The sequence below is a fragment of the Mirounga angustirostris genome, unplaced genomic scaffold, assembly GCF_029215605.1.
Source record: "Mirounga angustirostris isolate CCGP_5_RB_7025 unplaced genomic scaffold, mMirAng1.0.hap1 SCAF_13, whole genome shotgun sequence".
Taxonomy (NCBI): domain Eukaryota; kingdom Metazoa; phylum Chordata; class Mammalia; order Carnivora; family Phocidae; genus Mirounga; species Mirounga angustirostris.
Window position 1 is genome coordinate 36,689,798 of NW_026991721.1, and position 17,336 is coordinate 36,707,133.

At 49.6% G+C, this 17,336-nt stretch overlaps 1 protein-coding gene across 1 annotated transcript in view; it reads right to left on the bottom strand.

The window, feature by feature from the left end:
• SLC6A5 (solute carrier family 6 member 5) overlaps nt 1-17,336 on the bottom strand; it is a 50,688-nt gene that overhangs the window by 25,192 nt on the left and 8,160 nt on the right. Inside the window, exons 5-7 of the mRNA XM_045895286.2 lie at nt 10,319-10,460; nt 8,035-8,167; nt 127-261 (exon numbers count right to left, since the gene is read on the bottom strand). Of these exons, the coding sequence (XP_045751242.2) occupies nt 127-261; nt 8,035-8,167; nt 10,319-10,460 (410 nt within the window). The remainder of the gene's footprint in view (nt 1-126; nt 262-8,034; nt 8,168-10,318; nt 10,461-17,336) is intronic.

The following is a 17,336-nucleotide window of genomic DNA, read 5'->3' on the forward strand; positions in this document are numbered from 1 at the left end:
AGATTATCAGGACCTTGGATAAGGGAACAACAGCGAGCTATGCTGCGGGAAGGAGTCTGACCCCTCTTGTTGAGCTGTCCCAGAGCGGGACTCATCCCTGGGTTGTAAATGAAAGCATAAGCCCACCGTGGCATCTGTGAGTTTCTCCCATTTCGGTGTGATGAAGTACCAGATCCCAGCACCGGCTCCGGGCAGGGTAACTCCGCGGATGAGGAGGATCACGAGCACGACATACGGGAACGTGGCCGTGAAGTACACCACCTGGAAGAACCATCCGAAAGAGTAACTGACCCACGTGACGTGCCCCTGCTGCAGGGACATTGACAGAGGCAGAGTGATCTGCCACCTGGACACGAGCGTCTGACCGTGAGGACATCAGGTTTCCCCCAACTCTGCCAGGGCTGGGGGCACAGGGCAGGCCCTGGGACCCAAGGGCAGGGAGAACCAGAAATAAAGTCTGTGGGGCGATATCCAAGGCTGTGGGGGAGTTGGCTGCAGTGCGGAAGGTGGGGGCAACCTTACCCCACCCACCCCAGCTGCTGAGGAGACAGCTCCCCGAGGAACTACCCAGGGAAGAAGGCTACATGCCTCCCTCCTCCCCAACTCCGACCCCACCCTCTGCTTGAGGACCCCAAATCCACCATTAGAGATGAACCTTTTAGCTTAAGCTTTCCATCCTTGTGTATACAGACACCCTAAGCGAGGCAGCCTGGTGAGGTGCAAAGAGCAAGATCTTAGAAACATTTAAGTTTAGGGCTGCCTGGGTGGCTCAGTGGTTAAGCGTCTAACTTGTGATTTTTGGCTCAGGCCATGATCTCAGGGTCGTGGGATCAAGCTCCGCATCAGGCTCTGTGCTTGGCGGGGAGTCTGCTTGAGATTCTCTCTTCCTCTCCCTCTGCCCCTCCCCCCACTCATGCACGCTGTCTCTCTCTCTAAAATAAATAAAATCTTGAAAATAATAATAATAAAAGAAACATTTAAGTTCAAATGAAATCACACATCTGGCACTGGGTAGCTGTGAGACCTTCGACAAGCTAATAAGCTCTTCAAATCTGCTTCTGCCTCTGGAAACTGGGCACAATGACACCTTTCTTAAAAAAATAATTGTGTGGGTTAATGAGCTACTAACATAGCCTGATTTATAACAGATGGTCATTCAATGCAGGTAAGCTCAACAAGCATTTATTGACGGCCTGCTCTGAGCTGGATGCTGTGCCAGGTGTTAGATGCATAAAGATGAAGGGATTCAGGACCTAGAGGTCCCAGAGACGATGTCTGCTTAATGGGCCACACCAGTGCACCCAGGACACTATGAAGTCCAGAGGGGCATTGTACTACTCAACCTGGGAGTTTATGAAAAGATTCACAGAGATGACACCTGAGCCGGATCTAGAGGCCAAGGACAACTTAAGGGAGGTGGGGGGAGGTGGAAGGTGGAGGAGCAAAGTGGGCAAGGCAGGCATATGAGGGCAAAGGTCTGATGACCCACTATTAGGATGACATAGGGTGGAGGCTAAGAGTGATGGGGGGCCCTAGGGGCATGGGCCTTTTCTGTGGGAAATAGGGAGCTACTGAAGCACGTTGGGTACACCATGGGAGGCCTTGAATACTGGTCAAAGTATGCTCCTGGATTCTGGATCCTGGATGCTCCTGGATTCCCTCCTGGGAGAGACCAGAGTCGAGACACATTTGGGGAGTAACATCAGCAGAACTTGGGGACTGTGGCTGGATGGGACTTATCTGTCAATCAAACATCTGGGTAAAGGAAGAGCTTGGGATCAGGATCCCATCCTACAAGCCTGAGTTCGAATCCCAGGCCCATGACTTATGAGCTGGGCCACCTAGGAAATGATTTCGCTTCTCTGAGTCTCAGTGTCCACACTGGCAAAGTGGCGATAATGACAGTATATTCCTCGTAGAACTCTTGGAGGAGTGCCTGGGACAGTTCACACAGAATGGGACAGGTCTGGGGGCCTGGCCACAGAAGCACCACGTTAGGCTTGCCCGGGATTCGCCACACCTAAATTTGGTAACACTGACAGCCCTCTGCTCACCAGCCAGTTGAATCCCCAAAGTCATCAAAAGACCTTGCAAAGGTGAGGCTCGGCTCTCCCCAAACCCTCTCTGATCCTTGAGGTGGGTGTATACGGCCAGCTGGGCAAGCACTGTGGGCTCAGAGCCACCCGTTCCCACACTCCTCCCTGCAGTCTTCCCTCCTGGGGCACCTGAACACCTGTCCCCTGGGAGGGAGAAACAGGTGCCACCCCACACTGGCTCCACAGACTCCAGGGCCTGGCAGGGAGCTCCAGAATGGCTGTGACTGGCAGGCACTGGGTTTTCAGGGGACGAGGACTGGTTCTGGGACTTGCAGAGGTGGGCTGAGGGAAGGTCAGGATTGAGACTAAGATAGAACTCTAGGGGTCATTTCATTAAGCATTTGGGCATATCAGTAAACACCACAAAGACACTTGCCCCCGAATAGCTGACATTCCAGCTAGGGAGACAGCTAGCCAGTAGTGGTCCCAATCCTCTTATCTGTGGCATGTTAGAGGGTAATGAGTACACTGGGAAACAGAGACAGTAGAGCGGGGTAAAGGGGGGTGGGGGCATGCTGGGGAGGCCTCTTTGAGAAGTTGGCCAAGACTTGAAGGAAGTAAGAGGGCCCCAACTGGATATGTGGGAGAACAGTCTAGACAGAGGGAACCGCTGGAGTAAAGGCCCTAAGGAGGGAGTGTCCCTGACTTGTAGTAACAGCAAGGAGGAGGCCAGTGTGGCTGGAGGGAGCACAGGAAGGAGAGGAAGTCAGAGAGGTGGGGGTGGGGAGTGGGGACAGATCATGCGGAGCCTTGTGGGGCCTTTTCTGTGGGACATGGGCCACCACTGAAGTGATCTGGGCGGAGGGGTAACAGGATCTGACATTTCAACTGGCAGGGGTTGCTTCGCTGGGGGTATACTGCAGGGGCGCAAAAGGGGGTGCAGGGACAACAGTCAGGAGGCTGGGCTGTACTCCCAGCAAGGGACAGTGACACCTCCAACGGGGATATGCTTCTGCTGGAAGAGCTACAGAATTTCCTGATGATTCCATGTGGAATGAGGGGCAAGGGGGCATCAGGGATCCGCCCAACGTGTCTGGCCTCAGCAGCTGAAAGCGTAGAGTTCCCACTGCACCAGGCTGCAGGTTAAGGAAACAGGAGCCACCGTTTCTTCCTCTAAACCCCACCTACCATCAAGGTCAAGTCTTTCCTTCTGGCTACAGAGCTGGGACCGGCGGGTCTCCTTTCTCTGCACTGCTACCGCCCTTCCTAGAGAATGTGATTTCTTGGGGCTGTGGGGGAGGGCAGCCCCCTCCTCCCCATCCCCCCAAACCTGCCTCTCCTTCCCCTGGAGCGAAACCCTTCCTGCACACAGACCTTGGGAAACCCAAAGGCATTTGACACCTCAGGAGAAGATCACCGCCCCAGGACAGCCCTGGGCTGGCCTCCCGGCTGTGATAGGAGGGAGAGGAGATCCTGACCATTCTGACCTCCCCACCCCACCAAGACAGTAGGGCAGGTGACAATGGAGGAATATCCTTTTCACCTCCTGACCATGAGGGCTGGTGGGAAGTGAGGATGGGAGGAGGTAAGGGAGAAGAGGTGACCCGGGCAGCAGGGGCCAGCAGAAGAAAACCACCAGAATGGCACCAGTCTACCCGGCTGAGACACCTGTTCTCATCTGCCAACCGGAGCCTGCTAGCACACAACCATGTCTGGAGCTCCCTCTATGGGTCAGCTGTGAGTTGTCCCATTTTGCAGAAGAGGAAACTGAGCCTCCAATTACGTATGTCACAAGGGGTTAAACATCTTACTCAAGGTCTCCCAGCTGGAGCCAAGATCCAAACCTAAGGCTTTCTAATTCCAAAGCCTCTGTTCTTTCCAGCAGGGCCACTCTGCAGGCCATGTGATCAGAAATGGGTGGGGCAGAGCTGGGACTAGGGTGAGGCAAGTGAAGCACTAAGGGTACGATATTGAAGGAGGCACTCACTCTCAGGGGCTGACCCCACACTTGCAGGAGCCTGAGAGTGAATGTCTCCTTAAATTTTGCCACCCTAGGCACTTGCCTGCCCCACCCAGGTCCAGGCCCTGGCGTGTGGGATGATGCACTCACTTTGTAGATGGTGATCCTGATGAACTAAAAGGGCCCACGGTTTGGTTTATAAACCCTGGGGATTTATAGTCAAATGTGAGTCAGGTATACATAGCGGCTTCATGCACAGCTTGTGTTGGGGGGCTGGGGGGCTTTAGAATGCACTTGTTTCAGGATGTATTATCAGAGGAATTAAGCTCGAACAGTAATGAGTTCTATTTGGCAGGAGTGACAGTGACTAGTTGATCTGAGCCTGCTGGCCTGACACCTGGCAGCATCCTCCTCACAGTGGGAGCTCCGAACAGCTGGGAAGGTAAGGTCCCACCAGCCTGTGCTAGCTGGTTAGGTTAACTCTGTGTTGTTGCCATAACCCCCAGGCAGCGCGGGCCCTGAGCTCAGATGGGTGCATCTGACATTCGGGTGGCCTGCTGGTCGCCCCTGCCCCTGGAATTCTAGCTGCTCAAAGGGAAACTGAGGTCTCATAAGAAGCAACAGGCCATTCTCGTCTCCTAGGGTCCCACACGAGAGGAACTGAGCTCATCTTGCTGCAGGAGAAGGTGGACGTCTCTGTTGCCTCGAAATGACAGTCTGACCGTCTTCATGGGCTCTCAGTCACAAAAGGGGCCTGTCGGAATGAGGAGCTTCAGCCGTGCATTCACCTTGGCTTCCAAACAATGCTCCATGAGCACTGTCTGCACACCCCAGGGCAAGATAACAAATTGTGATTCATGATTTCTGGTGGCATTCCTCATTAAAAAAAAAAAATTGATCATTGATCCTTAGTTGGCAACCATTCTCAATGAAGCAGCATGATTAGTTAGCAGAACTAACAGAAAAGCTTACCTGCCCAGGGCTCCTCAAAAGTTCCCATACCAGAAAGCCTGTAAAATCTAGCACCAAGGATTAAATCCTAAATCAATGGAAAGAACTAGCTGTAACACTGTCCTAAAAAAATCACGGACTAATAAAGCTAAAAGGGTCTTAGAGAACATTCATTCTACCTTGAGTCTGTAGATGTGGGAAATGAGGCCCCAATGCCTTCTGTGACTTGCCCACCTGGCAATGACAGCTGGTGGTGTAGAGAGGGGGTAGGAACGCCAGGGTGCTGGCTCCCAGTGGGGGGACTTTTCTCTCCCTCCCCCCCCATGCAAAAAATGACTCCACAGTTCTGCATTTCCATCTCTTCCTAACAGCCCCTCCTGGGGAAAGGATGTCAGGTAGAGGAAAGAATCCAGCCTTTAAAGGGAAACAGACCTAGGTTCAAATCCCACCGCTGCCACTTAAAAGCTGTGTGGCCTCAGGCAATTTACTCTGCCTGGATGCACCTCACTTTCTCTATCTACAAAATGGGAACAAATGTCCTTACTTAGTGGACTGTTGTGCAGGTAGGTGAACTGATGCATGCATCGCAGTTAGCTCAACGCCGGGCACCTGGTGTTCAACAAGGCTCCCTTTCTCTCCCCATCTCCCCACCAGAGTCACTGCTTTCAAGATGTCAGAGTGGCGCAGTGCCCACCCAATACATCAGTCATTCGTCATCAGAAAAAAGCTAATGCTAGCGAAGAACTGACCATATGCCAGGTATTGTATGTGGCGGATCTCATTTAATCCCTATAATGATCCTATGTGGTATGTACCGCTATCCCCAATCTACAGATGCAGAAACTGAGGCTCTGTGGGTCAAATAGTCTGTCCAGAGTTACACAATGGGAAAGAGATAAAGGCAGGATTTGAACGCAGTTTGATTTAATTCTAGAGCCAGCAGGCCATCCTCCCCCAGGTCACTGATGGGACCCCTGTTCTCCCTCCTTAACTACCATCTTCTCTCCTGCAGTCACCCCCCCTTGCCTATCCTGCTAGAGACCTGTCTGCTAGAGACCTATCTGGCATGTCAATCACGGTCAAGGTTGCCCTGTCTCTATCTCGAGTTGTAAGCGACAGTCCTGTCAGTGAGATTTTGTTTGCGCAAATATTTGGCCACTCTTGCTAAGCAAGCACTTGGCTGGGTTCCAAGCCACAGAAGGCAAGGAGTCCAGGAACCCCAGGACGCACAGGCCATTGTTGTAAGGGTCATCTCAACATTTCCCCCATCTTCTTGCTGTCTTCAAAAAACAATCTAGTCTTGGGGCACCTGGGTGGCTCAGTCGTTCAGCGTCTGCCTTCGGCTCGGGTCATGATCCCAGGGTCCTGGGATCGAGCCCCACATCGGGCTCCCTGCTTCTCCCTCTCCCGCTCCCCCTGCTTGTGTTCCCTCTCTCGCTGTGTCTCTCTCTGTCAAATAAATAAATAAAATCTTAAAAAAAAAACAAAAACAATCTAGTCTTAACCACTCATTCAGAGCCAGCAGGGGGTCCTCGGAGGTCATCTGATCCCAGCTCTCATTTTACAGATGAAGAAACTGAGGTCAGAGAGGAAAACTAAGATCAGCTCACCCAGCAAATGTTTAGACAGAATAACGTTAGAGCTACAGCATCTTAGACATCACCCAGCCTGATTGCCTTTATTTTAGAAATGGGGAAACTAAAGACTTCTGCAATAGTGAGGATAAAGGAAGTTTTGCTTTTCATTGTAGCAGAAAAACAAATAAAAGCTAAGAGCAAATCAGAAGCTCAGCCAGGCTTCATGGCCCAGGTAGAGATGTCCCTACTCAGCAAAGCCCAGGGGAAGCCCTGGACTAGAACCCAGCTCCTCACCCCCAGTCTGCTTCTCCCCCAACCTTATGTGAGTTGAGGTGTAACCCCTGCCTCTTGTAATGCTGACAATCCTGCTGGAGCCCACAACTCAAGTCCCTGAGGCTCCAGATTACAGGGCAGGCAGCAGAAAGAGCTGTTATCCAAAGGCACCTATGAGCACGGCCATGTGCCCAGGGAGAGGACAGACTCAGCTCTGTGCTGAAGGGTGCCAGGTTTGGGCACCTGGTGGGGGGTATGAGATGCCGGCTGGGACACCTAGACCAAATCAATACCACAACCTCAGGTCTGAGTCCACCACCGTCATACTCACTCCTTGGCCTGAAAGACATCTTGGGTTTCATCCTGAGCCATGCAAATAACTCTTAGGATGATTAAATAATATTGGTTATCATCAACTGACCAGCTAACTATTCAATGGGGTTTTTTGCTAAAGCAGCAGGAAGATGAGGGAAAACAGTGTGACCCTTACAAGAATGTCCAGCATGCCCTGAGCTTTCCCAGAGTCCTTGCCTTCTGTGCCTTGGAACTGAGCCTGGGGTGGGAATTCCAACCTCTCCAAAGGGCCCGCCAAGCGACTGCTCAGCAAGAGTGGCCAAGTCTTTGCTCAGCCAAAATCCCACTGGCAGGACTGTCACCATGGAGGGCTCTGCGCACATGAAGTGGAAGAGTGTTGGGCTGGGGGGGTTGCAAAAAGGGCGTGAAAAGTCCAGACCATGGTGGCAAGAGTAATGAGAAGGAATCCAATTCATAATTTTGGTCTTTTTCCAATTCACAATTTTGGTCTTTTTCCAGCTTCTCGGCAGAAGCAATAACTGACTGGGCAGCCAGGCCAAGAAGCAAAAAGCCAGTAGCTCTAATTCTGGGGCCTAGGGAGAGTGACAGAATCATAGGATGCGGGGCCCATCTGCTGAATGAAGCGGCGGTCCCTGACAGGACAGAAAGGAATCTAATCAAGACCCACACCTTCCCTTGGGAGCTCTGTGTGCATTTGTCTCATTTGGTCCTTAAAAGAGCCCTGAAAGAAAGGTGTTATTATCTCATTTTACAGGTGGGAGTGAAGTCCCTTGCCCAAGGTCCCAGAGCTACTCAGGGTCAGAGTCAGAATTACCCCCATGTGTCCTGACTCTCTTTCCAAGGCTCTTTTGTGGCTACATGACACAACCATCCCTGGGGGTCCCAGAGATTTTTTTTTTTTTAGATAAATAAAAGTTCTTACTTTTCCTGAAGTCTTGATTCCTTTTGCCAGGGATGCATACACAATCACCCAAGCCAGGAAGAGGCAGAAGGCTAGTGGCCACCTGATCTCCCCAGGATATTCAATTCCAGCAGAAATCTTCAGCACAAAGTACCTAAGAATTGGAAAGAGAGAGTAGCGGGGGGAATGAGGAGGGAGGGAGGTGACAGTCTGCAGCCTTTCATCTCCCAGCAGAGCCAGGAGACTTGACCCAGCCCTCCTCACCCCCCCAGTTAGGGACCTTATGAGATCAGGGTGAGGGATGCTCTGATCTGAGTTTGAGCCCACAGTTGTCAGCAAAAAGGCCAGCTGGATTTACCCAGTTCCTAATTACGTGCTGGGAAGCCTCTCGTAGCCCTGGGCAGCCTCTGAACAAGGCTAAGTTAGCTCCATTGGCATCTGGAGCTGCCCCAGGACAAGCGTGACAAGTCCAACAGCATTGGGGGTCCTGGCCCAGCCTGCCAACAGGCACTCCCGAGGCTGGCGTCTTTCTCCAAGGGCACACCACTAATACGGACTCTGAACTGTCAAGGATGATTTTTGTGTTTTTTCTGTAATGTTCTAATCTTTTAAGAGGCTGTACCCCAATTGTATTTGTATACTTTTAAATGTGAAAAACAGAGTCACTGTGCTCAGTGACTAAAACTGCTGCTCTCTGTACTTCAGTTCCAGTTGCCGTTGGGTACGTGTCCCGGCTGAGGTTGGCTGAAATGGAAAAGCAGGGCTGCCTGGCCCTTATTCAAGGAATGTAGTCCAAGACCGAGAACATGCAAGCAGAAGGCGGCTGCTTGTCATCTGTGTATCTGCTCGAGAAGCCGTGGCCTGCCTGGCAGCCCCCACACCCCGGAGGGTAGCTTGTAGCCTGGTAGCACGGCAAGCAAGCAGCCACACTCCTGGGGACAGGAGGTAGTCGTGGGGACATGGAGTCGTGACTCAGACAATCCCTTTAGCTCCTCAAGGATCAGCTCCCTCATCCTGGATGCAGGTGCCGTGCCTTAGTTTGGCGTTTTTCTGTGACCTGAACAAAGGGCCGGCCAGAATCCAGACTCTACGGGACTGCAGAAACGGCAGCCCAGAACATTCTGACCTACAGAGGGACGTGAAGGTGGCACCACTCCTGGCCTCGCTGGCAAGAGCGCCCTCCAGCCCGCTAGCGAGTGCATACCTGGGAGGCTGCCCGGCAGTGCACCGCCATGCATTTTACAACAGCCATGCTCCTTTCTGTCCCAACCCCTGTGGCAACCTGGGCTCAAGAGTTGACTAAAAGTGGGGCGCCTGGGTGGCTCAGTTGGCAAAGCGTCTGTCTTCGGCTCAGGTCATGATCCCAGATCCCCGTGCTCAGAGGGGAGCCTGCTTCTCCCTCTCCCTCTGCCCCTCCCCCTGCTTGTGCTCTCTCTCTCTCTCTCTCAAATAAATAAAATCTTTAAAAACTAAACTAAAATAAAATGGAAACTCTAGCAGCAGTGGCCCACCTTCCCACAAGACAGTGACCATTTGGAGCTAAGCAGCAGCAACCTCTCTCCCACGTGGAAGACAGGCTCTCTAGTTTGCCACAGTCCCCACCATTCCCTATTGTCTTGTTCATACTTCAAAACCTCCCTGCCAAGCCCCTAGCACATCTGAGTTTATAACCCCAACATAAGCTTAACTGGAGAACATTCCTTATTTACCCTTCAATGAGCTCTGTCCACATTCATCTACCTTAAGAAATCATTCCATACACTTTATTAAATCTTCCTATGATGGCTGAGGATTTCGTTGTACTCCTGAACCTCAATCCTCAAAGACTGGAAAAAATGGATGTAGAAAGTACAAAAGTAAGGCAAAACCGTTAAAAAAAAATTAATTCTTCTTTAAACTAAATCATTGACTATGACCTGTTTTCTTACTTTTTGCCTCTCTTCCATTCTCAAGTTCAGAGGGAAGAAAAAGAAACACCACCACCTAGTTTATTGAAGGTCTGCTTTGACCACATTGGCTGAAGGTTTTGCAGTGTTCTGTCACCGACATCAGCAGTGAGAGCAGCACCAATTCTAGTCCCAAAAGCACGCAGTCACCTCCACTCTCCAGAACCACAAGGACCAATAATCTGCTCTCAGAAGCCCAGCCAGGGAAAAAACCTTCCTTCCGGGTCACTCAAGTAGGTAGGGAGGGTGCAGAGGGAGGCAACCCATCTCTTGGGCCACACACACCCCTAGACAACAACTTGAAAATTCATTCATTCACTGGGTTTCCCTTAGAAAGTTAAAAAAAAAAAAAATCTTACTTGAAATACTCTTCACTCCCACTGACAAATGTCTTATTGACCTGGCTGGTGAAGTTAACCATTGTCAAGTTGGGATAGGCAGTCATGCAGAAAGTTGAGTTCTTGATCTGTATTTTGGGATGGTCACTGATGACACAGGAATCTGTTTAAGAGAAGATGGAGCAGAAACATGGTGAGATCTGTACAGAAAATACATGCATGTCTCTCTCTAGCAACTGAAAAACAAGGGACGAAAGTATTTGCCCAATATGGAGGAGTGACTTTGGGAAAGTGTTAACTGAGCAAAGCTAGGTGCAGATGAACCCCAAGATTATGTTTTGTTCATGCCAGAGACGCTGGTACCCACAGCAGTACCTTGTGCTGATACCAAAGGCTCTCATTTTGGGGGCACTCACTACGTGGCTGGAGGCATGCCAAGCATTTTGCATGTGTTATCTCATTAATGTTCACAACAGCCTAGCGGTAGGTGCTATTACCTCCATTTTTTAAATGGGGAGGTGCACCTGGGTGGCTCAGTCAGTTCAGTGTCTGACTCTTGATTTTGGCTCAGGTCACAATCTCAGGGTTGTGGGATTGAGCCCCGCATCAGGCTCCATGCTCAGCGTGGAGTCCGCTTGAGATTCTTCTCTCCCTCTCCTTTGACCCCTCCCCCCGCTCTCTCTCTCTCTAAAGTAAAAATAAGTAAATCTAAAAATAAAAGTCTTTAAAAAAGTGAGGGAAAATTTTTTTTTTTTAAAGATTTTATTTATTTGACAGAGAGAGACACAGTGAGGGGGGAACACAAGCAGGGGGAGTGGGAGAAGGAGAAGCAGGCTTCCCGCTGAGCAGGGAGCCTGATGCGGGGCTCGATCCCAGGACCCTGGGATCATGACCTGAGCCGAAGGCAGACACTTGATGACTGAGCCACCCAGGTGCGTGAGGAAAAAGTTTCAATGAGGCTAAGTAACTCTACTCAAATCACACGGCCAATAAGGAAGAGAATCAGGATTCAAACCCAGGTTCTTACAACTCCACAGAAAACAAATGGCTTGCAGAAATGGATCTGCAATTGAAATTTGAAAATTGAAATCTGCAATCTGAAATTTAACCAGACATAAGCAAACCTTCTGAAGGACTACTCCCACTGAAAGCTTACTAAGGAGTTCACCTTGAAGCCGACATAGAGTAAATGCTTTAAGATACATACTGCATCTTCTTTCCACACACTCACATGGGGTAGCGGAGGCAGTGACCATGCCATGTGCTTGTGAGCCTCCAACAAGACCTAACACAGTGCTTCTCAACTGGGGACGAATCTGTCCCCCAGAGGACACTTGACAATGTCTGGAGACATTTTTAGTTGTCATATCTGGGGAACAGGGAGCTACTGGCCTCTAGTGGGTAGAGGCCACTGATGCTGCTAAATATCTTCCAATGCATAGGACATCCCCCACCACAGAGAATTATCCGGTCAAAATGTCTGGAGTGTCGAGGTTGAGAAGACCTGATCTAGGCTGGGATGAGGAAAGGGGACTAACCATGTGGGTCTTAGTATGTCAGGCATTGTGCTAGACACTTTTTTTTTTTAAAGATTTTATTTATTTATTTGACAGAGAGAGACACAGCGAGAGAGGGAACACAAGCAGTGGGAGTGGGAGAGGGAGAAGCAGGCTTCCCACGGAGCAGGGAGCCCGATGCGGGGCTCGATCCCAGGAACCTGGGATCATGACCTGAGCCGAAGGCAGACGCTTAACGACTGAGCCACCCAGGCGCCCCTGTGCTAGACACTTTAACAATGCTTATCCCATGAAATCCTCATCAAATCTGGGAGGTATATATTATTATGCTCATTTTATTTTATTTTTTTGAGAGAGAGAGAGAGCAGGGGGAGGAGAAGAGGGAGAGAGAGGATCTTCAGCAGAATCTATACCCAGTGCAGAACCTAATGCGGGGCTCGATCTCACAACCCTGAGATCATGACCTGAGCCAAAACTGAGAGTCAGATGCTCAACTGACTGAGTCACCCAGGCGCCCCTCTTATGTTCATTTTAAATAGGAAGAAACTGAAGTCCTTCTGACCATATTACAGTGCCTCTCTGACCCCTTTATAAATACAGATCACTTGACAGATAGTTTAGAGTCCACCAAGATACTATTTTATCCCAAAAGGTATTATTTTATAAAGGAGTGAAAAGCAACAGTAACAATGGCTACCACTTACACGAAGCATACCAGATACTGTTGTAAGTGCTTTATATGCACCAACCAATTTAGGCCTCGCATCACCCCATGAGGTAGGTATCGCCACTGTCTATGCTGCAGATAAAGAAACGGAGGCACAGAGAAGAGCATACTTGTTAAGGTCATGCGGCAAAACCAGGAGCCAAACAAGCATTCTCTTTCTGGGAGCCATGCTCTCAGCCACTCTACTATGAAGCAAAGAGCAGCGATCACAGAGTCAAACACCTTCAGACGCCAGGCTGGTGACATAAATGATGAAGGCATAAAATAGAGGGTAATAAGGGGAGGCGGGGACTCTGGCAAACCAGAGACTGTTTCAGCCAACCAGCGCCATGCCTTTTCCAGGTGCTCTGGGAAAAGACTCAGAAAATTTGGGTATTTACATGAAACCTCTCCATTTTAAAATATTGGAAATAAGATCAAATTATTTTTAAATATCATGGACCAAACTACAACACAATAAAAGAGCACAGGGCCACCCAGGTCTGGTGCATGAACTCCCAGTGCATGCCCTCTGTGGAACAGCAAAGTGGGTAAGACTGTGGGTTCCGAGGCTCCTCTGCCCTGAGAGTTGAGATGAGTTCCTTTTTCTGTCCACGCCTCCACTGTCTGGTAACAGTTGTGTCTAGCTCACAAGATTGTTGCAAAACCCAAAGTAAGTGACATCGAGGATGAAAAAAAAAATTCTCACAATGCCTAGAGCACTGCTGGACTCTCTCAGTTTTAGCCAATAACTCAGTCGTCATTGTTACACCTTTTTATGGGGTGGGCATCTCTAGTCCTTAGCATCCTCTCCCACAGTGCTCCTGGCCAGCCATAAATCACTACTGCCTCCCACCCATTCCCCCAGAATATCTCATTGTATCGGATAAAATGTTAAAAACAACAATTATAAGAATCTCATCTCATCTCTGATGAGTTCTTTAGACCAGGGTTTTCAACGGTGTTGCTATTGACTTTGGCGGCCAGATAATTCTCTGCGGTGGGAGCTGTCCTGCGCATTGCAGGGCATTTGGCAGCATCCCTGACCTCTGCCCACTAGATGGCAGGAGCATCCACCTGCCACCACAACCCCCCCCCCCCCATCCCCGTTGTGACAACCCCAAATATCTATAAACATTATCAAATATCTCCTGAAAAATCTCCCGGGGTTGAGAGCCACTGCTTTTAATGTCCTCAAAATACCTTCTTGTTCAATATTCTCTTCTTTAGTCTAATTCAAATGACAGAGGGATTCCGGCCTAATAACTATCAAATATTTACAGAGGGATCATTATGGCTTCCCCCAGCAGCGATCTGAATGAAGACCGTAAGGACCATCTCTATCCCTTTCTCTGTAAGTAAGCACAGTAGTTACTTCCTGAACTTCTGCCAAAAAGTACGTCCATCCCCTAAGACTGAAGACATCGCTAACATGCGGGCAAAGGCCACATCGCTTGCTTCCAGAACTGCCACAGTGAATCGCGCGGGGCACCTTCCCTAGAGAGCGGCTCTGGATGTCTCTGGATCCCCGCTCGCCGCGGCAGGGCAAGGTCACACCATTGCGGCGTCACTGCGGCGGGCTCCCCGCAGCCTCAGGCCTCCTGCAGTACCCCTTCCCACCACTGGGCGGCAGGAGCGTGCTTCCCAGCGCCCGGCGCCTTCCGCTGGGCCCGCGGAGGAATGATGGGCCGCGTCAGCAGCGCTCCGCGGCCCAGCAACGCCGAACAAAGAACAGCGATCGTGATCGCGCTAAATTGGAAGCTGTTGGAATGGGATTCTCTTTACTCGGGCGATTATTAATAAATGAAAGCACATAAAAGACCAGGGAGAAAAGCGATCATTTAATTAAAGTTCTAATGAAAATGCAGCCATTCCAGAAATAGAAATGGTATTTATGGTGTTCCCATTTTAAAGGACCCAGCCAGTTCCCACATTTCACAGGACAGTCGCTGGTCTCCCTCATCAAGGCATGGGTTAGCCGTTCTCCGTTACAGAGACCTGAAGGATTGACAGTCTTATAACCTACAACTTAGAAATATGCTGCAAGCCCAGCCTCTACCCAGGGACAGAGCCAAGGCTGGGTGGTGGGAGCAACAGGACCCCAGCCATGCTGAGCCAGCCATGGGACAGACACCTCCCCGCTATGACTGCAGGTCATAACTGCGAGCCATCCAATCCCTCCCTCCTGAGACCAGTGGCCCGCTATCTCATGGTAGGGCAGTTACTGGGAGAGGCTGAGCCTGGAGATTACTAGCAGAACACTGCACTAGGGGAAGGGATTTTTTTCCGTTTCCTAAACAAGACTCTCTCAGAATGGCCATTTGGGAAAGAGTCTGGAATATCCACTGTCTGAACTCCTGACTTGTCCATCAGGGGCCATAAAGCTGCCAGTGTCTCTGCAAGTCAGACCATCACCACCTTTTTGAAGTCAGCCCAGGACCCCGAAGGACCAGCACTTCCACAAGGGCTAGCCTGGCCCCAGTAATGGAACACAGCCATGTGCAGACAGCACAGAGAAGAAGAGATGGAGGGGCTGCACAAAGAAAGAGTGGGGATTGACACGTTGCTCTAAAAAAAAAAAAAAAAAAAGGAAAAATGTAAAGCACTTGCTAAGGATGAGATAAAAATCTGTCCAGCCTGTCCCTGTGCTCCCAGGGAATAACTGGAGTGAAAAACGTCCATTGTTTCTCTCTGCTCAGAGCTTGCATAGTTTTTATGGTTTTTACCAGTCGACTAGGAGCTTAGCTGTGTAATGCCCTTACTCTGCCTTTAAAGGTGTCCTGGGTTATTGTGAGCCATACTGGAAACTCCACAAAACCAGGGGCACCCCCTCCCACATACCTGGCCTAGTCAACATGCTCAGCTTGCTTCCAAAAGGTATGTATGTACACATGCATGCCTATGTATGTGTATACATACATGTGTGTGTGCATGTGTATACATATATCCATATCTATACATACACATACTCTGACTATAAAATAAATAGGTATCTACCATAGAAAATGTAGAAAAGAAAATATGGTCCCAAATCAGTAACACATTTTGTGGATTTGGGTGAGGATTTCCCCATGTTTTATGAAATATTCATGTTTAATGACTATAGAGTACTTCATCCTATGGATGTACTATAAATTAATTTGAACCATGGGATTATTCAGTAATTACTTGAATTTGGTTAAGTGTTTCTAGTGTTTTCCAAGACTGTGGATGTAGCTGCCATGAACAATCATATATAATCTTTATCTGTATCTCTGATTTTCCCTTTAAGATGGATCCCCAGAAATGGAACTTTGAAGTCAAACTACAGTTGGCACAGCCTTTCTTTTTACCCCACAGAATCCCAGCTACTAACAGGGAACATGTAGACTCATGTCACTCTGCCCCAACTGGTGGAGCAGAACCTGCTGGAACATGGACTCTTCAGGAACCCTGGATAAGCAGAGAATTAGGGGTCCTGACACCTAGATCTCGGTGCTGGTTCTACCTTTCCATCTACAGCCTGTCACTTCACTCTCTGAGCCTTCGAGTTTACTTTCTCACCTGCAAAATAGTAACCATGTCTCCAGCCCCTTGGAACTCATAGGGCTCTTATTAGGAAGAGCAGAGACATCATTTATGAAGCCACCTTGTAGACTGGGGAGCATTTAGCATGGTGCTTTAGGACCATGACCTTTGGAGGCAGGCAAACTTGGGTTCAAATCCCAGGTCTATCAGAGAGCTACCTCTATGACCTTGAGCTCCAGTTTTTTCATCTATAAAATGGAAATAATAATAGAAGCCATGTGTTGGCTTGTGGTACATTGGTAATATGAGTAAAAGGATTACCATGGTGCCTCGTGTGTAGGAAGTGATGCTAGCTATTATCATTAAGTGTTAAGGTGCTACAGAAATATTAGTGGATATTGTTAGCAGAAGAGAATATTGTTTCTGAACTACTCTCCCTCCTGGAGGACAGCTTCAGGACACTGATCACGTTGTCCCACGTGGTTCCTGATGGAAGTCTCAATGGAAACTTCCCACGGAGCCTGAATCAAGCCAGCAGCCCTTCCCCTCCCAGGCACAATCTGGGAAGGACAAGCAAGGCTCCGGGACGACCTTGAGGTATTTCTGCACTCTAGATCCTACGTCCTGGAAAATGTTCTAGCAAACCATTCCAGCAGCTAACTGTTAGTTGTGATTCTGTGAACGGCTACTGAGTGGCATTCTCTCAAAGAGCAGCTTTGCAGAGGTGACCACTGGGCGGGCAGAAACTGCAGGGCAAGAAGGTGGGGCACGTTCCAAAAATGGTTAAGGGCATCCTAATGAAGGGGTGTGGGGCAAACTCCAACCTAGCGGTTCTTTGGTTCCTGGAGAACTTTAAAACTCCATCCCCAAATTGTCTGATTTAATTGGTCTGAAGTGGACCCTAAGTGATGTTTTGATTCATCAGTTGCCCAGGTGATTCTGATGCGTAGCAGCTTGGGCTGAGAACCGCTGTCCTAACCGAAGAATCCATCGACGTGGAGACTGTACAGATGAGAACACTGAGGCCCAGAGAGTCGAAGGGACACTTACTCTTGGTCATACCATCAGTGAGCCACACATCTGGGAACCTCCACAAATCCCCACCCCCCACTCCTGAGCACTTCCAGGTGCACAAGGTTTGAATTTAATGGGCACATGTCTTTAGTTTTAGCTCTTCCTCAGTCTTATTCAAAACCTCTCTAGGTGGAGGTTGGTCATGGCGTGCATGTGCATACACACGTGTGTAAATATGCTCCAGTGTGCATTACTGCCTTTAGTATGTGCATCTCTCTGGGGGTGTGGAAGGGAA